Raw genomic sequence first — 22,692 nt, 5'->3', positions numbered from 1 at the left:
AACCACTGTATTGCAGACAGAAGTGAGGGCCAGGTTGCTGACCTGCGTCAACAGCTTCCTGCTACTCCCCATCTCTGACCAGCCAGGCTTCCCTGCCAGCATCTGCACACAGCACGAGCAGCCATTCTCCATGGACTATCCTGTGGCAAAGCCAGGAATAGAACCCAGGAGTCCTAGCTAGCAGGGATGTGTGGACCCTCTGCATTGGCTTGGGTTCCATGCACACACAGTGCCTGGCCTTCGGCACCAAAAGGTTTTAGGCCAGATTTCTCAATCGTTCCCTCATCTCCTGTGACCTTTCCAGAAGAGGTATTTGGCCGGGTTTCCCTTGTCCTGTTAATGCTTCATGGACGGAAATACAGGGACAATGTCCGTGCAGAGCTCTGCAGGGAGTATATTCCAGAGGCAGGAGACTCCAGCCAGGATTCCTCTGAGTCCTGTGACCATGCCAGATGAAAAGCGATCACTAATAAAGCCAGTGTCAGACAGGGAGGGGGCTCTCTCAGGCTGAGGTGGGGGGGCAGGTAATGGGGTCTGTACCAGTGTCAGACAGGCAGGAGCCCACTTGGGCTGGAGTTGTAGTTGAATCTTTGCTGGGGTCTCCTCTAGTCCCTTTGTTAAAGTGCACGGGGTCTCTGGGGCAGGGGTACTTTTACTGATGAACCGCCAAGCAGGACTGTTGTTAGTGACCTCTGCTGATCCTGTTTGAATTGCAAGGGCTGTCTGGGCTCTCTGAATTCTCTACCAAGCAGGGTCATTACCCTTAGTGGTTGGGCTTTTTAAACTGACCTTTTTTTGAGGGAAGGGGGTTCTTTCATCCCCTCCTGCCTCCCCACTTGCCTGCCATGACCTGAGAGGGAGTAGCTCCCTTTTTCAGAAGAACTCGTGACTCTGAGTTTATGTTGGGCACAGGGCTGTGTTGAAAATCTGGCCTCAGTGGTGGGTGCGGAGCACTTGGCAGCCTGGATGAATAGAGAAAGCCCAGCTGCTCAAGTGCACTGGTTATTAGGGGTATTCCGGGAGCAGTCAGAGGCCACCAATGATAATGGGGCCCCCCTACACTAGATGCTGTACACACTTGGAGTGAGAGAGAGTCCCCACCTCAAAGAGCTCACGGTCTGAATAGACAAAGCCAAAGGATGAGAGAAAGGAGGGGTTATTCTCCCCATGTTACAGGTGGAAAATTGAGGCACAGACAGATGATTTGACTTGCCCAAGATCACCCAAGGAATCTGTGGCAGAGTAAAGCATAGAACCCAGATCTCCTGATTCCCAGTCTAGTGGATCATCTAGAAGATCATGCCTCTTTCCTTGCTCATTGGATGGATGTCCCTTTATCCACTGCCAGTGCTTTGGAAATCCTCTTCAAGCATGTTTTCCCCACAACAAAGGGTCTTGGGGACGACGTAAAGCAGCCCTTGGGCTGCCTATGCTTCATTCCTGCTCCTCACTCAGCTTGGTCAGATATGTCCCACAACCCTCCTCATGGTGCTTCCTAAGAGGGTGGAGACGGGGCAACTTCTGGTATACCAGGAGAACGTGGCTAAGCATGAGCTGGTGTCCGGAGTGCCTCATGTGGGATCCCCCCCACACATAGACAGCCTCAGCCAGCCTCCGTGGGTTGGATGTGGGGGGAGGGGGAGGGTTCAGTGTTCCACAGGCTGATGACTGCTGCATCATGCTGACCAAATAGGCAAAATTCTTCTGAGAGGGAGGGATGCACCGTTCCCTGGGGAGCAGGAACACGGTGCTCGCCTGGGGGCAGCCCCATGTTGCCCTGACTGGTTACTGACAGTCCTTGGCCGTTATGCCAGTTAAGCGTGTGTGCAGGTGGTGGGAGGGCGAAGCTGGGAAGGAGGACAAGAGCCAGAGGAGCAGAACGCTCAGTACTCTTGGCCCTGCCAAAGATAAAAGGGTTTAGCTGGGTGTCAATTTGGTGGGCGAGGTTCTGTGGCCTGCCAGGTGCAGGAGGTCAGCCATGGTCCTGTCTGCCCTTACAGTCTACTATGGCTGAGTTGGGAGGGGACGTGTTGCGTAAGTCCCTCACCTGCCCTGCTAGGCACTGGGAGAGCTACTCAAAAGATGGAAGAAAAGGGGGTTGTGCCAGGAACAGGGCCTTTAAGAAGAGCCACTAGTTAGCACCTGAGTTCTCACCTGGTAGAAAATGGCCATCCTGGGTCCTACCTTCTCCCCATCTCAGCAAGGTCACTCATTATAAAGACCATAGCATCTCCCAGCAGGTGGGACCCAGGTCATGCTAACGCCTGCCTCCTTGGAAACAGGGGCCTTACCAGCCACCAGCGGACAAAGACCCTGCTTCCCAAGGCGTCTCTGAACAGGCGATAGAGTCTCTTAACAAACTGGGTCAAACTAGCCCTAAACAGAGCCGGACATTGCTCAGATCCTACTGCATGTGAACCCGCTTTCCCTGGGGATTAACATTCACCTGCAGCTCGTTGGGTAGCCATGTTCCAGGTCAGACTATCTCAATGCACCTGGGCTGACACCTGCCCCTGCTCGACACTAGAGGTCAATAACCGGGGGAGGGAGATAAGGTGGGTTGTTTATTCCTTAACAGGCTGCAAAGACCAAATCTCTGCTGGACTCTTAGTCCTTGGGGAGGTCCTGGCTGTGTGCCCAAAGGAAGTTACCAGCCAGGACTGTAGGATGCCTCCCCCAGCCAGCATGCCACACAGCATTTGGCAAACACCTCCCTTAACACTGTTGCTGCTGGTCCCTCAGGGCTGTGTCAGTCTGTGTAATCAACGAGCTGCTGGGGCTTACTCCAGACAGCAGGTGACCATTCACACCTGTATCTTTGTGCTTTTTACCATGACAGAGGAAGAGGTAGGCCCTGCCCCTGACAGCTCCCTGTCTACTGTTCTGCCAACCCACCCCTGGCACAGCAGAGGTGCTCTGCCAAGGTATACCTGGTGCGCTCTAAATGCAGCTACTGGGAATGGCTGGCAACATTCAAGGAGTTAACCTGACAGCCCTGCTACTTGCACTGCTAGCCTGTGGATAGGAATGGAGGGAACAGGCCTTGAAACCCCAAGGGAGAGATGGGTCAGTACCATAGCAAGGCTTCTGCAATGGGCTCCCCAGCTCCCCGTAGGGGTCCAGGTGGTCCCTTCCTTGCAAAGAGTGAAGCGAGCTCCCTTCCTGTCCAAGCTGTCCGCTTCGGTCAGCCCAGGTGGCACCCCACTTGCTCTAGCTGTCTGATACCGGCACCTTCTGTCTGCATTAACCCTTCCAACACTGCACACAAGGCCCTTTCCTCACCCCTGGCAGCTGCATCCCCTCCAGAGAAGCCTATCAGTGAGCCAGGCAATAGGAAAGGTCTTTACCTGAATGCTAAATGGTGGCCCAACCTGGAATCATTTAGTGGGGTGGGGAGATGGGGGCTATTAGGTCTATTAAAAGATAACTTGTGCCTGACCCAGACCTAGTTTGGATAGAACAGAACCCACACCTGACCTAGGAGGTGTGGCAAAGCTGGGCTTGTGCACTTGCCGAGCAGGGTGGAGGTGGGGGAGACAGGATGCAGAGGGGAGAGAATGACTTGAGGGAGTTGTAACAGTTTGGCCTGCCCCTTTAAGGGCTAGGGGGCCTGGGGCTAACTAGCCCTGTTCCATTATTAGACACAGCTGGGAAAGGGTCAAGTGATTGCAAACCAGCAGCCAGGTGTGTTCAGGGGAGGGTGATGGCTTTTGAAGTAGGGGAGTTAAAGGGGTTGGTGTTTTTTTTCCCAACATTGAGGCAAGGGAAGATTTTTGGGGGGCTGTAGCCTCATGTGGGCAGAGGAACTGCTTCGTGTGGTTGTTTTGTTTGAGTTAATAGGAGGCAAGAGGCAGCAAGTGTACTGGGGTTGCCTCTTCCCCTCCCCATGTAGGAGTGAAACCTCAAACAAGAGCAGTAATGCCTCCGATGCTAGGAATGTTCTGCCCCTGAATGGCTGTGCTCCGTCAGTTGGGTGTCTGGGTTAGGGACAGGACTGGGATCCAGTGCTAGGAGCAGGGAAGTGGGGCCCCTTGGAGCTCTTGTTCCCCTAGGGAACTGCAAACATCTGTATACTTGGAAATCCCCAACAGCCCATCTCTCCCCCCACCCCACTTTTACCCATTCTCCTCTTTCTGATCCCTGACTGGTTTCAGAGTAGCAGCTGTGTTAGTCATATTGGCAAAAAGAAAAGGAGTACTTGTGGCACCTTAGAGACTAACAAATTTATTTGAGCATAAGCTTTCGTGAGCTACAGCTCACTTCATCGGATGCATTTTGATACTGCATCCGATGAAGTGAGCTGTAGCTCACGAAAGCTTACGCTCAAATAAATTTGTTAGTCTCCTTTTCTTTTTTTGATCCCTGACTGTTCCCATTCCCCCCCGTTGATAGAAACCTCCTCCACTCTGCCTCCTAGGACCCTCCATAAGTGACCCCCCCACCCCCAGTCTATCTCCTCCCTCTCTTTTTCTGGATGCCCAGAGCAGGAGTTGAGAGAGAGAGCTGCTGAGAACTCACTCATGTTGGGAAGGGGATTTATGGAGGCTGGTTTCCTGCTGACTACACGGCTCTCCCCGGTCCTTCTGAGGCTGGCAGCTCCAGCACCTTGCCTGTCCCTCTCCCCACGCAGCCTAGGAGTGCACTGGTCCTCAGCAGCCACCCCAGATCTCTGTGCCCTGCTGGGGCATTTGCAGGAAGGTCTATGTCTCCTGTGATGCCCAAAAGGGCAGAGCAGGGGGGGAGGGATGCAAGCCCAACTTCTTTCTGTGATTCTTCTCTCACCAGCCCAGGTGGATGGGGCACTGCTTGGCCCCAGCCCATATACTGAGGGAGCCCCACCACCACCACCTGAGACCGGGACAGACTCCACAAGCCCGAGCCGGAGGGAGCCTTGTCCCCATCTGACACTGGCATCGAAGCCTGGCTTGGATTCCCTCACTCTGTGTGTGTCCAGCCATGCCTCACTGTCTCCCCCTTTCCCTCCCTCACCTCCGTCTGCCTCTCCCTCCTCCTTTCTCCACAGGCCCCCCTTCCCCCTGCCTGAGTCAGCTGCTGCCGTTCAGGGGCCATGTGAGCCTGCACACACATGGCTTGCAGCACTGCACAGAGCTGTATTTTTAGCAGACAGTATCAAAAGCATAATTATGTCTGTTGTTTAAATGCAGCCTCTTTGTTGGCAGCTCACAGAGCCTTCAGCTGGCTCCCAGGCTATGCTACCAACAAGGAGGGCAAGGAGACACAATGAGAAACTCAATCCCTGGCTGCTCTGAGACTGCCTGAGTCCCGAGGGGTCCAGGTGGCAGGGGATAGAAGTCCCCTCTCCAGGATCTGGGAATACCTTCCATTCAGGTAGGTGCAAGAACTTAGCTCCTTTCACTGCTCCCTCTGCTCTGGCTGGACCAACTAGGGGTGCAGGGGGTGAGGAAGAAGAGTAAAAGAGCCACAACTCCCACTCCCCCAAAAACTTACTTCTGGCCCATTAACAAGTCCAAGCTCCCAGGCCAGGTGCAGGCCAGCTGCTGGTTTCTCAGAAGGACATGGCCCAGAGCCTACCAGTTGCTTACCTAGGGTGTGGGGGATGATTAGGCTGAGGGAGCAGAGAGAAGGCTGGCTGGGGTTCATCAGAGACAAGGTGTGAGAGGTAGGGTAGTTTATGGGGGGGATTTTAGAGCTGGGAAAAGGATGTGGTTTAAAAGGTGCAGTTACAGAGGCCGCAAGGGGATGTTGGAGGATGTGGGGGTTGTTAAAGGAGTCTGTATCCCACATTTGTAACGGGAACCTACGTTCCTTTTCTATTTCCTAGCCCCTTTTCTCCTCTCTCTGGGGACCCAAATCCCCAAACCACCGTTTTTTAACCAAACACATGCCCTCAGGAAGGTGCCAGCCATGGCAGCATCAGGACTGTACAAGTACTAAAAGCAATAGCCTTCAGGGGTTGTAACAGGGTTTCCCTTAGGTTCATGAGCTGCAGAGTTATAGGAGATGGATGGGGTTAGCCAGCTCTCTGTGTTCTGAAGGGTACATGGATCCTGCTGGGTCCCAGACAGACTGGGATTGGAGCAAACTAAAGGGTTTAGTTTAAAAAAAAAAAAGTCTGTCTTTATAAAAAGCTGACCTGGTATAGAAGTGGGGCGGGATCTGTGTCTGCTGGCAGCATTAATTCATAATAATATTGAATCCTTTGAATTTCTACAGCACTCTCTCCACTGCATATGTCTAAGCACTTTGCAAACGTTAAGCCTCCAAACTCGCCACGCAGTAGGTCGACATGACTATCCTCGTGTGACAAAAAGGAGAAACTGAGGCACTGACAGGGGAAGTAACTTGTCCTATTGCCTGAGTGGTAGATCTGGAAATAGAACCCAGGCCGTGTGATCTAACCACTAGACACCACTCCAGTAGCAGGACTGGGAATAGAAACCGGGTGTCTGACCACCAGTACCCCCGCTCTAACCACTGAAGTCGTGGTTCTCAATCTTTGCCATTCCGGGGCCCTCCAGGACCTCACTTCCATTTAGCAATAGGGCAGGGGTAAACATGGTGGTCACAACCCCTTGACACCTGGTTTACCATCCCTCCCCCTCCAGAGTCGTGACCCTCCTGGCTGAGGATCTGTGCACTAGAACACACTTCTCCTAGGGCCATGAATGGAACCCAGGAGCCCCGACTCACAGTCCTCTGCTCTAACCACTACTTACCAGCACACCTGGGTGCAGGCTGCTCATTTGCCCTTCTTCCTAATGCTCTCTAGGTGACGACGTCTAGACTGGATGTCACGGGGCAAGTGAGGAGAGGTGACTGGCTGAGGGCAGGTGGGACCCATGGCTCCCCGGCAGCACTCATCTCCCTCGACATGCTCCTATGGCAGAGAGTCTCGGAGTGAGCACAGGAAGCCACAGTGAAAGCACTGGCTGTTCCCCTTTGAACGTGAGTTTCAGCACTGTTTGTCATTCTGATCGGGGCTAAACATGGGGCCTGGGAGTGTTTTCTGTTTCTGAGAGGGGTTTTTCTATCGTCAATGGGGGCCTCCAGGTCTGGTCTGGTCTGGTCTGGCTGCTTCAGCCTCTGGGTGGGGAAAACGCTGGAAGAAATCCAGAACTTGTGTTAATTGGCTGCTAGAGGAAAAAGTGCCCCTTGAACACTAGAAATGAACCCCAACCAACAGCTAGCCCTGAGCAACCCCATCCTCTGGGGGAACTTCTTGAATCCAAGGATGGAGCTGAGCTGTGTCCTACTGCTATAGGAAATAAATGCAGAGGGAGCTGGGTACTTTGGAGTTCTGCTTGGCTTATTGGCATTTAACCCTCTCCCCACCTGGAGAACTAGGTACAGCAGAGACTAGGGCACCTGGATATGAAACAGCAGCAGGAGGGGGTTTTATGCAGTTAGCACAGGGTTATAATGAATGCCTGGGGAGAAATGATTTCTGACCCCTTTGCCTGTGTCTGTCTGTCTAATCACCCTACACACTCTCTTTTGCCATAGGTACTCTTCCCTCTGTCCGTCTGTCTTTCTATTTGAGGTTTTTCTGTGGCGCTTCTTACTGTACATAGTATTTAAGTCTAACTGCTGAGATTCCTGGGTCACCCTTGCAAACATGTATCTGAGACAGTTCATTCGTTTATTGTCAGTGTGCCCAACTCAAAACTGTACACAGCAAAACCAAGCTGATTAAATAATTACATGAAATAGCTCAAAGAAACCAGACACCTGCAGAAAATCATTACAGAAATCAGCCAAACAGGCAGTAGCTAGGAAATCCTTCTGCTTGTAGATACCCCCTGATGCTTTCAAACAGTCCAGGTGTGTCAGATCAGGGGTCCTGGGATCCTTTTCCCCCCTCCCGCTTTCTATTAACCCTTTGCAGAAGGATGCAGGGGTCTGTGGGTGGATCCGCAGGCCTCCATGGTGGGGTATTTCAGCCCAGGGGTGTCTGACCCAGCTCCTTTTGCTTTCTCTCCTTTAGAGTTTTTATTTGAGATTCCATCCCTCCAGAGGGACAGCGCTGAGTTCTTATCTGTCCCTTTAGCCCCATTGGCTCAGCCCAGCGAGGCTTGGAGCCCAGCCATTCCCCACAGGCTGCCTCCTGCACTCTGAATTTCTCTCTGTATTGCTGGAAGCTGGCCTCATGCTCTGTACAAGGCATCACAGTGGAAAGACCAGTGGCATGTTGGCATGAGACTGTCCTGTATTTGCCTATATTGGAACCTGAATATAAAACAGCTGATAATTGGTTTCAGCTGATGCCAAAGGGTGGGGAAGGGGGAGTGACAACCTAGAGCCTGAACACATGCAACAGGCAGGCAATTAGTACGAGCTCAGAACTTGCCTGTGCTAGAAGCGGTTCAGATCTACCTCCCAGCCATCCCTCTGCTACAAACAGTCGTTAATTGGACCCCTTTTTGACTGTCTGAGCAAAGAAGCTAAGGAACGAATAAGCCATGTTGTGGGTTCTCTTCCCTGCACCCCAATGGGAGTCCCTTAGGGCAGGGTTTGCCACATGAGAGAAGCTTGCCTTGCTGGATGTCGTGCCCACTGGGACATGAATTGAGACCCAGCAACTCATTACACAGAGGGGCTGCCATTTTTGCCCTGGGCTGGATTTGAACCTGTAACCTGGTGCTCAGAGCAGGGTGGGAACCGACTTTTTCCATTTTTTTTTTCATTCTGAAATGGAACGAAAATTTCAAAATGTCCTGCAAAACCAAAATCCGCCCTCCTCCTTTTGTTTTGGGTGAATTAAAATGTTTCATTCCAATGCTGACTTTTAAAAAATTTTCTGTTGTATTTGGATAATGAACTTCCTTCAAAAATAGAAACAAAAAACCATTCTGGAATGACCCCGGTCAACTTCCATGGGAATGCTCTGTTGCATTTTCCTCTGTATGAAATGTTGTTGAAATTGATACCTTTCTCTGTGCAATGTTTCACTTTCCACAAATCCACATTTCCCGGTGGGAAAACGTCCTGATGGGAAACTCCAGACCAGTCCTACTCGCTGTGATCAACCCCATTAGAGATGAAAGGGTGCCCTGCTGCCTGGTTCTGGGAACCTCTTCTGCATTCAAACCCAGTGAGACCCACCCTTTTGTTGGGTGACTGGCCCCAGTGCCCTTCAGAGCCCAGATCAGGGTTTATGGGGCGAATCCCCAAAGCAGAGAGCTTCACTCCCACAGCAGTGGGAGCAGAGATTAAGGGCAAGGCAGACAGGAGCCATTGGATAGCTGCCATTGATTTCCCAGTAGGCTGGCAACCTCCAGTGAGGGAAACAGAACAGAGCTTGTGGTCAGTAAAGCTATATCCATGGCCTGGACTGGCTTTCTAAGCCCTCAGGCCCCAGGGGGAGCTTTTAATTGCATCAAGGTATTTGAACGCAGTTAATGCCACTTATTTCCATAACCAGGAGTCCCCACTGGGCAGGGGATGTACACGTGCACAGGGGGAGCACAAAATTCAAGGACTGCTGGAGAAACAGGATAAGGCCTTTCTGTGCCACCCCCTTCCCCGCCTCGCTGCCCTGGGGCTCGGTTGAAGGGCACCCCGGAATCTCACCTGCATGGGACCTTTCAGAGCATCCTGGGTGCATCATGATGCTGATGAGATGCTGCAGGTCATATTCCCCCCTCCCCCATTCTTGGAGCCCCCTTTCCTCTCTGGCAGGACTCACGGCTGGCACTCTCCTCCATAGGGTTGGGGTTATATGGCTCAGTTCCACGCCACTGTGACTTACTTTAAGAAACCCCTGAAGAGTAGGATGTGCCCGGGGAATCTCCCAGACACCTGATAGGGTGACTCAGACTATGGGGGAGTGGGGTCTGCCTGGTGGTAGGGAACCAGGGAAAGGAAGGGGATAGGGGATCCAGGCTGAGAGCCATAGAGAGGTCAGCTGTGTGTCCTGGGAGAGCCCTGGCTGCCCTAGCATATGTCCTGCAGTAGGCACTTGCCCTGCCCTATAGGATGCCCCCACATGCAGCTTGGGGTTGCAGTCCCTGTGGCTGCACGTGAAGGGAGCCTGTGCTTTAGAATATCAACCAGATACCATGGTGATGTGCGCACTGCAGAGGGGCGGATGGGATAATAAAGCTCGGGGTGGGGGTGGGGAGTCTCCTTCCCATTTTACATGCTGAGGAAAGAGAGAGGCAGGAAGAGATTTAATCATGAGATAATCTGCTGCTGAGGTATCGTTCCTTAGATCCAGTCCCAAGGAGCTGGTTTGGGTTGCGATGCAAGGGGATGCATGCAGGCTTGCATCTTCTTTGCAGAGCCAAGTCTGGAACCCAAGGGATGCGAGTCTGCCCCGTCCCCAAGTGTTTGGGACACCAGCCAATGCTCAGTGCCTGCTTTTGGGAACCCGGGGTGTAACAAGAAACTGACGGTGGAGGGACACTGTCGCTGAGGCAGCAGAGGGTGTTAAAGGCAGAGTCTTTAAGAGATGCAAGGTCTCGGATTGGACTCATCCCTTTAAGAGATGCAAGGTCTCGGATTGGACTCATCCCTTTAAGAGGCGCCATGCCTTTAACCAGGCTCATCCCTTTAAGAGGCTACTGAATACCTGATTCTAGCAGGGTTCTTGTGACTTAGTAGTACTATGAAAAAAAATGACACTCATTACACCCCCAAAATGCTCCTCTCTTCTCAGACCCATGGACCGTATGTCCCTCAGTTCTTGTGCTGATCAGTCTCTTGAAAAGTGCGGTGCTCTTGGCCAGGCTTGGCTTATAGGGAAAGGGTGCGGGGGGGAGGGGTTTAAAAAAAAAGCCATCTCCCTACAGAGAGGTAGTATGGTCATGAGGCATGAACAGGGGACTGGGAGCCCCTTCTTGGCTCTTGGAGGGGAGCATGAACTATTGGTTAGAGTCAGGGTTGCGGGGAGTAGGGCACTGGGCTCAGGACTGCTGGTTTCTATTCTGAGCTGTGAGAGGCTTTGCGACTTTTGGTTAGCATAGTGGTCCTGGGTATCAGGACACTGGGTTATCTTCTCAGTTCTGCAAGGGAGTGAAGCCTCTTGCTTAGGGTAGGAGAGCTGGGAGGGTCAGGACCCCTGGGTTCTATTCCTACTTCTGCCACAGATTTGCTGTGTGGCTTTTGGCATGTCCCTTCATCTCCCCACGCCAATTTCCCCATCGGTAAAAGGGGGATCCTTTCTGGAAAGACTAATGCGATAAGGCTTGCAACGCGCTGCTTCAATGCTAGATATCAGCCTTCCCCATTTGCCCCCGAGCCATCTTCCTCCCATCGCCCCACATTCCCCCCCCCCCGCCAGTCCGGGCAGTGGGAGTTCGTGTGTGTGACTCCCATTCAGCAGCTGTCCGGGACAAGCAAGCCATACCGTCAGCCAGAACTGAAGGGGAGTGAGGCTGCCAGAGCAGTTGGGCTGTGTCCCTAATTCCCAGAAAGCTACTCGTGTGGGAGTGGATGTCCTCCCATGCCCTCCGCTCTGCTGCAGCTTTCAGACTCCTGAAGGTTTGACGTTTTCAAGCACCAGGCGCAGATTAGCAATAGCTTTCTTGTCCGTCTCAGCTGGTGTTTAGAGGGAGAAGGGGAAGGAAGGTCTCTTTTCCTCTTCCCCCTACCCTTCCTCTCCCCACCCCACTTCATCTTCATTTTCTTCATAGCCTCAGGTAGGTCCATACTGGGCTGATTTTCGATTTGTGTGTGTGTGTGTGTGTTTAGCTTTCCAACAGGGATCCACTTACAGGGCTTGGGTGCTCAGAGAAATTAAGGAACAGGAAGGGAAAGGGGTGGGGGAATCATATAGAGGGAGAAAATAAAAAAGCTGTGAGCGAGAGTGCCCCAGACAAGGGGTTGCTGTGCTAAGCAATCTGGACATGCTCAGGGGGGGAAATCTTGTTGCTATTTTGCATGGTGAGAAAAGAGAGAGGCAGGGAGAGACTGAATCAGCTGCTGAGATATTGTTCGTTAGGTCTGGCCCCAAGGAGCTGGCCTGGGTTGTGCTGTAGGGGGACACGCGTGCGCCTCTCCTCCGCAGAGCCAAGTTTGGGATGCGAGGGGAGTGAATCCATCTCGGAGGAGGAAGAGGGAAAAGGGGTGATGCTGCTCCGCCAATGCTTTTGGGAGGGGGGATGTGGCGGGTCGGTTCAGGTCGAGCCAGGCTCAGTGGCTATTTCATCCTTCCCAGCCATCTCTAATGAGCACGTTGTAATAAGAAACAAGCCTTTTGCATTAGAAACTTCAGGGCCCCTCCTGCCATAGATGGGCTCTGGGGTTAGGGCTGGATCTTCCCTTTCCCTCCCTGACACCTCGTCCCTCCCTATTGTCTGCTCCCCAAATTGAAGCCTGTCAGTTGCAGAGCTCCCTCTGATCCCGAGCATGTTAGCTGCCCTGGAGTCACTCATCCATGCCAGGAGGGCGTTTCCTGCTGGGCAATGCCAGCCTCTATTTCCAGCTCATCCCACACCATTGTTGTGCAGTGTGCGAGCCTCGACTCTGCACAGGGCACCCAGGCTTTGGTGCCGAGGGGGTTAAGCAGAGGAGGTCACCGAGGTTTCTAATTCGGGAGCTGCTGTCCTGGGACCGGGGAGGGGGGGAGTCTTCTAGGCTTTTGTTTATACCGTTTGGTATTAAAGCTCCTCAGCTCACCTTTTTTAAAAAAAACACAGCACCAAACCAGGCAGAACCCTCACCTGGGCAGCTGCCGTTCCTCTGTTCTGACCCGGTCCCAGAGCAGCTAAACTAGCCGTCGCTGGGGAGCGGCCAGTCGGGTTGCCTCTGACCTGCTCACTGCGTTCGCTCGCTACTCTCTTTTGTATTGGCTCAACTCAGCCCTGGAGTAAAAAGCACAGCACCCCGTGACTGCTGCAGGGGCTGGGCTGCTTACCCCAGGGAGGGATTTGACCCAGCTCTGCCTCTTAGAAGCTGTCCAACCGATAAGGGCAAAAGCTTCCCACTGGCTCCCTGATATTCAGTAACCGCCAGTGGCCTGGCAGAACTCAGGCTTAGGGCAAGGCTATTCACAACAAAGCCCCACCCAGGCAGGGCCCAGCTCTCTAGTTCCTGGTCAGATCCAGAGTCGCTCTGAATCGGCTCTTCCAGCTTGGGGGTGGAGGCGTCTCTGGACCAGTGGAAGGTCCCATTTGGGCCCAGTGCAGGTTTGCTGGATACCACTGTGTGCAGGAGGTGGAAGGGACAGAGCCGGGGCTGGACTATCTGTTCAGAAGGAGTTGCCACTGATTGGCTCAGAGTAGCGGGTTGGCTTTTCTCTGCTTAGGCCAGGCCCTTGGCCCCATTATGCCGAGACAGACCCCAGTGCCCAGCAAGTGAGTGGGGAATCTGGGACTCAAGGGGGCCCCTTCCACCACAGCCATGTGGCCTTGGGGAGCAAACTGCAGAGAGGAGCCAGCCAAAGGCTCCAGCTGCTAGGAATAGAGCAGAAACAGCCCAAGCTGGGACCTCTGGACATTCAGAGAACTTGCTGCAGTTTCAGCTGGACTCCTTCTGCTTTGTGTACATACGGGCTGTTTGCACCAACCCTGTCCATTTCAGCCTCACTCCACATCTGCTCCCCTTCTCCCCTCCCCTCTCCCGCCTTCCCTTCCCATTTAACTGATCTCCTCCTACTCCCTCCCACCGGCCCCCAAAATCATGGCCATTTGCTGCCATCACTTTGTTCACTCTGCATGTGTGTTCTTCCCCTTCCCCCACCCGGTGCCTGTCCTGTCCATTGGTTGTACCATTGTAAACTCTTTGGGGCAGGGACTGTCTGCTCTATCTGTGTTTGCACAGTGCCTGGCACAGTGGGGCCCCGTTCTTGGCTGGTTTATAGGCACTATCATAATTAACTCGATTTATTAACTAGGCTCCTGGTGCTCTTCTGGCTTCACCAGGGTAATCATTTTACGGCTATCGAGACCTAATTTCCCCTCCCCTCCAGGTTTTGTCACAGCTGCAAACCCAGCCGAGTCCTGGGAATTGGCCCTGGCTGTTCTGAGCCCTGTACCAACCTGGCCCTTGCCCCACCTTTCTGGGAGAACCAAACTTCCTGGAGTTATGTGACTGCCAACAGGCTGCAGCTATCCTGGGGAGAGCTGAGGGAGAGAGAGCCTCTCCCCCCCCGCCCCATCTTGCATGCCAAAGAAGGAAGCATTGATGCCTCAAGCCAATGCCTGATCCTTTCCCTGGTCTCTGGCCCTCCCTTTTATTGTGGCTCCATCTCTGCAGAAGAATGACTCTTGGAGAGGCTCAACAAGGGCCACACCATGGGGTTGAAAGGGCAGCCCTGCCTGCAGATAGTTGGTGAGCTGTGGCTCATCTTCAGCAAATGCACGCCCAAGTGCCTGAGAGTCTGGTTCCGCCTCCCAGGCACCATTGAGTGGTCAGGAGCAATGTTCTCTCCAGCACCTCCGAGTGCGTGGGTTGGTGGGGGGCTGTTGATGATCTGGTGAGTGCAGGCTTGGGGGAGAGAGAGAGTGAGGTGGCAGGAAAGTTGGTGGGGAAGGAATCAAATATTATCTGGCTTTGCTCAGTCATGAAAGATCTTGGCAGAGGGACCATGACGGCCAGCGTCTTGTCTTTGTTTTCTTGCCATGAGGTTGATGATTTGCTTTTTTTAAATTTTTTTTAATCCTTCCTTTTCTGTTGGGATTGTGTCATTGTATTTGTTTAACCCTTCTCCAGGGAGGTTCTGGGGCAGCTCAGCATGCTGGGAGGTAGGGCAGCCAGGCTGCTGTGGGCCCAAGTCCAAATGCAGGCGCTGGCTGTCTCTGTTTGGCTTTTTATTGGACTTGTTGAGTTCCCGACTTCAAGCAGTCTCCAACGTACCCCCGGGCATGCACGCTACCCAGCGAGCAAACACCCACCCACGCATGCATGCCAGGGCATGCCCATGCTAGCACCCGCACTGGCACCGACACAGACACGCACACACGAACAGGTGCCCACGTGCATAGATGGATACACATGGATATATAGCCTGACATGGACACAGAAGGTGACCCACAGACGAAGACTTGCACGTTTTTTTACATACGCTTCCATCATATGTCATATGCCATCATATGGCAGCACTTTGCCATAGGCCCGCATGCAAATGTTGGGGACATGCACGTGCTCTTTCATATTATTTATTTACGTACTCAGTGCTTGTGAGGCACTAGGATGCTCTGTGGCCACAAAAGAAGACGAGTCTCTGTCCCCGAGAATTTAGTCTCAATGGATAGCATGCAGCCAAGGGAGAGGGGAAATCCAGTCTGACGTATGTATAACGATCCCAGTCATTGCCCTGATATCTGACGGACATGCACACACATGCATGGACCCTTGAAGAGCAGCGAAGGTTATTTCCTACCATGATGTTTTTTTTTCTTTCTCCCCTGTCTCCTCTTTCCCAAGGATATACTGAAGTGTTGAGGCTGTAGCTAGGGGATGTGTGTTCCCCTCTGTAGGGGGCATGGTTTATGCACGCATTGCTAGAGGGCCTGTACCCCCCTGTTGGGCATGCTGGTAGGGGATGTGTGTGCGTCTGTGTCCCCTTGTTGGGTATGTCGCTATGGGGTGCATGTTCATTTAGGGCATCGCTATGTCCTTTGGGTGTGTTGCTATGGAACATGTGTCCGTTCTGAGGAGGTTGCTAAGGGGGTGGCTCCGGCACTGGTGGTTGCTATGGGAACTGGAATTAGTTCCCCTCTTGCTCTCTCCCCCTTTCATAGAGACCAGGTTTAGATGCTCCTTGGCCCCGTGCTAGGCCCAGAGCCCACCTTTCCCCGCTCCTTCCCCACAGAGCCTTGTCAGTGCTCTGGCACCTAGCCCAGCCCGGCTAGATTCAGGAAGGGTTAATAATAATGCCTCTCATCACACACAAGGCCAGAGCACACAGCAGCTGCTGATCTTTAAGAAGGCAGCCTGTGGCCACAGCCATGTCCTCCCCTCACCCTCCTCTGCCCCCACCCCCAGAGTGCCATCCGCCAAAGGCCTCCCCTGCACCTCAAGATGAGCACCCACTGCTGCAATTACCTCCAGAGGTGACTGCGCATAGAGGAGGTGGAGGGGAGCTAAGTGGGGCAAGTGGATGGGTGGCATGCTTGGCTGTCGTGTTTATATAACGTGGGGGGGGTAAGGAAACCCCCACGCTCTACATAAGCCTGACAGTAACTCTCCCCGCAAGTCCGGCATCATCTCCCTGCAAATACACTGAGCACTGGGCACTTTCATGTGTGTGGATCAGACAACTGCGGCCTTGTTGGCTCTGCCTGGATATTCAAATCCCCACGGTATTTTCCTTAAGCGGTGGGCTTTGAGCTGGTGTCCCAGATTCCCAGCTGCTAGAGAAGATGCTGTGGCTGCTGCCCTCCAGCCCAGAAGGGGCTGCATTTCCCTGGCGTCCTCTGTATAGAGTAGCAAAGGGCTATGGCAGGGTCTCTCAAACTGAGAGTCGGGACCCCCTCAGGGGGTCTTAAGGATATTACATGGGGGGTCGCGAGCTGTCAGCCTCCACCCCAGACTCCGCGTTGCCTCCGGCATTTATAATGGCGTTAAATATATAAAAAAGTGTTTTTAATTTATAAGGGGGTCGCACTCAGAGGCTTGCTATGTGAAAGGGTCACCAGTATAAAAGTTTGAGAACCACTGGGCTATGGCTTCCTGTGGGGAGAAAGGGCCTAGAGGGAACGCAAGATATCTATCATTATTACTTATTAGCATTAGCCACAAATATGAGCATGTGTTCATGGTGCCTGTGTGAATATTTGTCAAAGTTCAGGTATATGTCAGTGCTCATGAGTATAAACTGTGTGTCTGGGAGAAAGTCAGAAAATATGTGTTTATGAAATATGGGGCTTGTATATGTTATGTGCATGTGTCTCTGCCTCTGTCCATCTCTTTCTGTGTGAGTGGATGTGTGCATTTGTATATATGTATGTCTGGGTGAGTATGCATGCATGTTTGTATATATATGTATGTCTCTGAGTGTGCAGGTATGCATGTTATTATTTATTGTTTGTGTCATGGTAGCACCTACAGGACTGTGCTAGGCATTGTACAAAGACATCATAAAAAGACAGGATCTTGCTGTGTATTTATATAGGCATGTCCGTTTGAGTGTGCGTGGATGCACGGTGCATATAGGGGAGTGCTTTTTGTGTGTGTGAATGAACCCCTTGGGCAAAAAGGTCCAAGAAAACATTTCATGCGTTAGCCTGGCTACAATGTTTCCTCTTCTTTACTCCCACGCGTCCATCAGTCCTCACCACACTTTCCTTGGCGCTGGGGGAGATAATGCTTCCTAAGACACTCTTCATAACTGCCTCATGCTCTTGATTAAAAATCCCGAGCTGCCAGAATCTCCTTTAAAATCGTAAGCTTTCTTTCCGTCCCAATTGTTTGGTGAGATGTTAAGTTATTGCAAACTCCAGCTCATTTCTTGTAAGAAAGAGGCTCTTTACCCAACTAGAAGGTGTGTGTGTGCGCACGCGTGCGTGTGTGTGTGTGTTTGCACACATGTGTGTGTGTCTTTTGCAGGAAAGGAACTTCCTGGAGGAGATGGGAGCAAGGGGCAGGATCTTGGTTTAGTGGGATACAGGTAAAGATCAGGCAAAACCAAGGGTAGGTGTGGGGGTTTGCAAAGCCCTACTGGTTGAGTTTTGAAGTTGCAAAATGAAATGTAGCATGGGGATTCATTTCCAGGTCCTGTTTAATTTCACCCTAGTTCTTCAGGACAGTGGGTTAAATCATCCCACGTTTTGCCCAGCTTTCTGGAGATGGGACGGGGGGTGGGATTTTGGAATTGGGGTGCATACCACAGCATGTATGGGCACACCCCATTTCTGGTGTTTCCATTGGGGAAAATTCATTATGGGAGAATGAGCTCCTCTTGAATTCCACACCATATCCCCTTCCTCGCCACCCAAACCCAGGTCTGCAATTTGTAAATTTCCTTTATCTTTATAATAGGACAGCTCCAAATTCTGGATTCCCCCTCACCCTAAACTGTGTAGAGAGGAATGAGGGGGCAGGGGTGCTGCTGAGATCCAGTGCTGGAGGTTTCTAAGAACAGGTTGTTACACATTTGTCAGGGATGGGGTAGATTTACTTGGTCCTGCCTCAACACAGGGGGGCTGGGCTAGATCATCTCTGGAGTCCCTTCCAGCCCCATGATTGTATGAACGTTGTAGTTTGGGCCTGTCTCTTGGTCATGCAAAGTAACCAAAGATCTTGAAAGGGACAATTGATTGCAAACCATTTGGGGAATCCGGGAGCAAATCAGCATGAATGTGCTTAGGAGTTTGAACCTGGGGCAACTCCAAAAAGTTGCTGTGGGAAAAGAGCGAGAGAAATGGACAGATTCTGGGGCATTTGAATTCAGCTGGCAGAGAAATAGCTGGGGGCGGGGTAATGAACTCCATGTTCTAACCCATCCCCACGGACAGATTTCTAGGGAAGGGAGTTTTAGAAATATATCCCGTTGTGATTAGACTCCTGTCTGTTTCCTATATACTGAGGGAGAGAGGGGCATGAGCATTGAAAGGGAAGAATTTTTGTGCTGATGAAAGTGAGGGTCTTACAAATGCTGTGAAAGTTTTCCCCATCCCATGGTTCCCATTTTTATTTGCCTATCCCATTCTGCCGGTGACCTTCAATCCTACCCTTCAACACCCCCTGTCATTCTAGTCCTGGCCTCCCCACCCCATTCTGCCAGTGGTCCCCACATTCTAGCCCTCAGTGACCCCTGCATTCCAGTCCTTCCCTCTTCCATTCGGGGCCCTGTCGCTCCTTGGCCATACACTGCCCTTTCCCCCAGTTCTGGGGCTGCTGAGCTCAGCATTTCTGATTGCTAGGCTCTTTGTTTCCGCTTTGCCCGTGGCAGGGTGTGGCATTCGGAAGGTTGAGATCTGGCCCAGCCTGACTCTCTCATCAGGAGCTTACACCTTGACACTGAGCTGGGAGGCTGGTGCTGGGAACAAAAAGAGCTTTCTTGGAGCAGAGGAGAGTGAGTAACTGGGCATACCTGCCGCAGGTTGGCAAAGAGGCCAGACACGCACAATGCAGATGCTACCTTGGCAGGAGCCCACAGAGGCAGGGAGGAGCTCGAAGTAATTTGCTCATGCGTCCCCTCATTATTTCGGATGAGTAATTGGAGGAGTTCTCTTCTGGTACGGAGCCCTCGGAGGCTGCAGTCTCCCTTCTCTGCGGGTGGCTGGAGTTTGGGGAGCAGAGCTCCCCAAATTCCTCTTCTCCTGTCTCTGCCAGAAGATATCTGAGACTGGATGGCCCTTAGGCGCGAGGGAGTCCCCTCTCTCTTTCTCCTCTGCCTTCTCATAGCTTTCCCTGTAACAGTTCTTTCCCCATAGCTCACCACCCCAGAGCACACTTGGAGAGAGACTTAATCAAAGGACTTTTGGAAGGAACACTACTGAGACTCACAAACCAATGGATCAAGAAATCCAACTCCAGAATTCAGAGAAGAACATCCAAGGAGCCCTTCGGGTTGCTTTCTGCCTGCTTCAAATCCCAGAGCCAGATCCCTTTAGTCAATGGATCTAGAGTCTCTCAATCTGTCTTGTCTCTTGAAGACACTGTCCTTGGCTTAGGAGCCACTGAGTTCCAAGCCCTGCTCCCTGATCCTTCAAAACTGCAGCCTATTGTTACGGAGTGCCGCGTTCCACCAGCTGGGATATGATGGAAGTGGAAACTGAATAAGGGTCATGCATGGAGCTCCCTAAATGAATCAGCCCAGCACCATCACAGGTGATTACCCGAGATGTTAATAGCAATAGCTTGTGATTTAAATGGAGGTGGGACTGTGTGGGCTGGGGAATTCGGGGTGGGCTAAAGAGCCTTTGGCTTTTAGGCTGATGGTTCAGATCCAGCCCTGAGGAAAGCTGTTACCATCTACTGCCTCTTTGGTGGTCTATCTGCTTTCCCAGCAGACTGTCTCAGGTCTCTGGGCATTTCAATGTAATAAACTGGTTGAATTTCCAAGGGGAGAAGTGCCCCCAATACAAAGCCACACCTGCAGCTGGCAACATTGGGCAGTTTGAGCAGGGCGAGAGTCAAGGCTGGACTGGGCCATGGTGACCAAACTCTGCTTTTTCCCCTAGAGGTGTGGAGGAAGGTTGCTCGGCACCTGCCCGGTGTAGGCCTGTCCTGCCAATAAACAGTGGAGTCAGCCTCCAGGATTACAGCCAATGTAAACACAGTGCACTGGGCAAGCAATGGGAAAGGAGAGACACCTTCAGCCCCATGGCAATGGAACCGGGGGCTGAGGGAGAGCCCAGCAAGCAGGATAGGATGGAGAGCTGGGTGGTGAAATGGATTTTGATGCTCATGGTGTTTTGAACCAAGAGCCAGGCAGGGACAATGCTGGGTGGGGCAAGCAAGAGAAGGCCAGGAGTCTACTCTCAGACTCCAGGCAGCTCCGCAAGCCCCCACAACAGCTGTGTCCGGAGAGCTGCCCTCCCTACTCTGGCTTCTGCTGAGACCCTGGGGTTGCTGCAGTATGCTCCTGTTTAGGCAGCCACAGGGCTTCCGCTAACCTATTCTCCCCCAAACCCATTCCACCCATGGCACAGGGGATCCAACCCAGCTTTGTCCTGCCTCGTTCCCCCAGAAGAGCCCCCACAGGCTCATGTGAGATTCCCCTCCCCCCCACCATCACCACCTCCTTTTAACTCCATTGGATAAGGGGGCTTTGTGGAGGGCAAGAATAGGAGGCAATGCTAAGGGCTGACCTTGCTGAACGGAGCTGGCTGACGCTTATGCCGGTGCAGCTACCTCCCAGGCTCTGGCACCGTGCAGAGACGGTTGGGCACAGGCTGCAGGTCTGTGCCAAGCCGGCTGGGCGCCAGCTGCGTAAGCTGGTCAGAGATGTACAGTACATTCCTCCCCTGGCAGAGGTGGGGCCCCCCCGTGTAACAGCAGCAACTGGAACAGAACTTTGATCTCCTTGTGATCCCAGGGCACGGCAGGAATCTCAGCAGGGCAGAATGGCCCAGACTGAATGTTAGCAAAGAGAAAGGCACAGATGGACTTCTGCCGTGCAGCCTCTCTCACTCGGTTCCCCAGCTTGGGGGATCACCTTCTGCCCATCTGCCCCTGTGAGCGGTTAGACAACTGCTGTCATGTACCCTAGAGGTGGCTGCATTTCACTAGCTGTTGCAGACATAGAGTTACATTCACCCCTCTGTTTCGCTGGCTTCTATCACGTAGTTTCTGAAGCTTCATCTGTAGCTGCACTGGGCCTGGGGGAGTGAGGCAGCTTTGGGAGGCGTGGGGTCATGGCAGGTCCAGGTGCTGCAGCCCCTCCTCTGCCAGAGGGTGCCACTGGCAACCGGTGCAGTCCCGGAACAGGTCGTTCTGGAGAGGGAAGAGGTGTGCAGCAGGGCCCCTCAACGAAGTACATCTCCTGGGGAGTTTCTAGCGGCAGGTCCCTTCTGGCGCTCACAGCACACTCTGAATCTGCTCTTCCCTAGTATAACCACCCACCTCTGGGAAACATCAGCAGCCTTCGCCCGGGGGTGAATACATGGGTGGGGCACTCGGACTCGCTGGCACAGGGAGTTGGAATCTGCCTCTCTCCCTGCCAGCGGGGGTGGATCCAGCCGCTGCGGAGCTGCTCGGTGCCAGTAGGGTCCTTTGGGACTAGAGATGCTACAGAAGTGAGCCAGTGGTATCAATGCTGCATCTGTGCGCAGAGAGCTGGCCTGGGATAATGGGGGCCGAGGGGAATCATGTGTAGAACTTCCTGCTTCAGCAAAATGCTTTCTCCAGCTCCTTTCCTTCCCCCACCCCCAGCCCCATGGTTCCTGGCAGCTGACTGACATCTCATGCTCTCAGGACTAGGGTTATTCATGCATGTCGTGTTCTCTGGCAGTTGATGCTGTGGGGCTGAGCTCTGGGAGCCCAGCAGGGCGGTCTTCTGGGCTCAGTTGGTCCTTCTTTCTCTTCCCATGCCCCAGTGACGATCTCGCATGTATCATCACCACTTAATAGGTGCAACAACGGGCTGAAAGCGTTGTAAGAGGCCATCAGCTGGTCAGCAAGAGCAGGGGGTTGGGAGCCAGGACTCCTGGGTTCTGTTCACACCTTTGACAGAGTGTGTTGTTTAGTGGTTAGAGCAGGGGGACTACGAGTCAGGATTTATGGGTTCTGTTCCCAGCTCTACCAAATCACATCGCCCTGTGCCTCAGTTTCCCCATTCCCCAGGTAATGATACTGACCTTAGAGGGGTGCAGTACATGAATGTTTGTAAAGCCTTTTTAGATGCTATTGAAGTGGAGAGGTTTGTTGGCATATTGTCTTCTCTAGCAGGCATGTAGGGAGGATTAATTAGATAATGGCTACTGCGTGCTCTATAAATGCTAGATTAGTATTGCAACGTGGTATCAGCGGATCACGCTGCGATGATTGCATGGCTCTCTGCAATTCAACACAATACCTCCTCTTCCCCCCACTCGCCCTGTTGCTAGGGCCGGTGGAAGGGCTAAGGAGGGTCATGGGGAGACGTCTGTGTCCTCTCTAACCTTCCTTGTCCTCCCACTTGCCTCCCTAGCTGCTGGGCTGAATCCCAGAGGTGGCAGCATGGTCTTGTGGTTAGAACTTGAAACTGTGAGTCAGGAGAAATGGGCTTTATTCCCAGCTCAGGGAGGGAGCTGGGTCTAGTAGTGGGAGCAGGGTGCTTTGAGTCAGGACTGCTGGCGTCTCTTTCCAACTCAGGCAAGGGGGTGTGGTGTCCTTGTTGGA

At 52.7% G+C, this 22,692-nt stretch overlaps 1 protein-coding gene across 1 annotated transcript in view; it reads left to right on the top strand.

Annotated features, from left to right (window-relative positions):
• Window positions 1-5,036: 5,036 nt before the first annotated feature.
• The window catches only part of HR (HR lysine demethylase and nuclear receptor corepressor), a 45,210-nt gene continuing 27,554 nt past the window's right edge, over window positions 5,037-22,692 (top strand). Inside the window, 2 exon segments of the mRNA XM_043503219.1 lie at window positions 5,037-5,349; window positions 6,752-6,927. Coding sequence (XP_043359154.1) covers window positions 6,862-6,927 — 66 coding nt within the window. The 5' untranslated portion in view covers window positions 5,037-5,349; window positions 6,752-6,861.

This window comes from Dermochelys coriacea, chromosome 26, assembly GCF_009764565.3.
Source record: "Dermochelys coriacea isolate rDerCor1 chromosome 26, rDerCor1.pri.v4, whole genome shotgun sequence".
NCBI classification, from domain to species: domain Eukaryota; kingdom Metazoa; phylum Chordata; order Testudines; family Dermochelyidae; genus Dermochelys; species Dermochelys coriacea.
The sequence above is the reverse complement of the archived record's forward strand: the minus strand, read 5'-3'. Positions and strand labels throughout refer to the sequence as shown.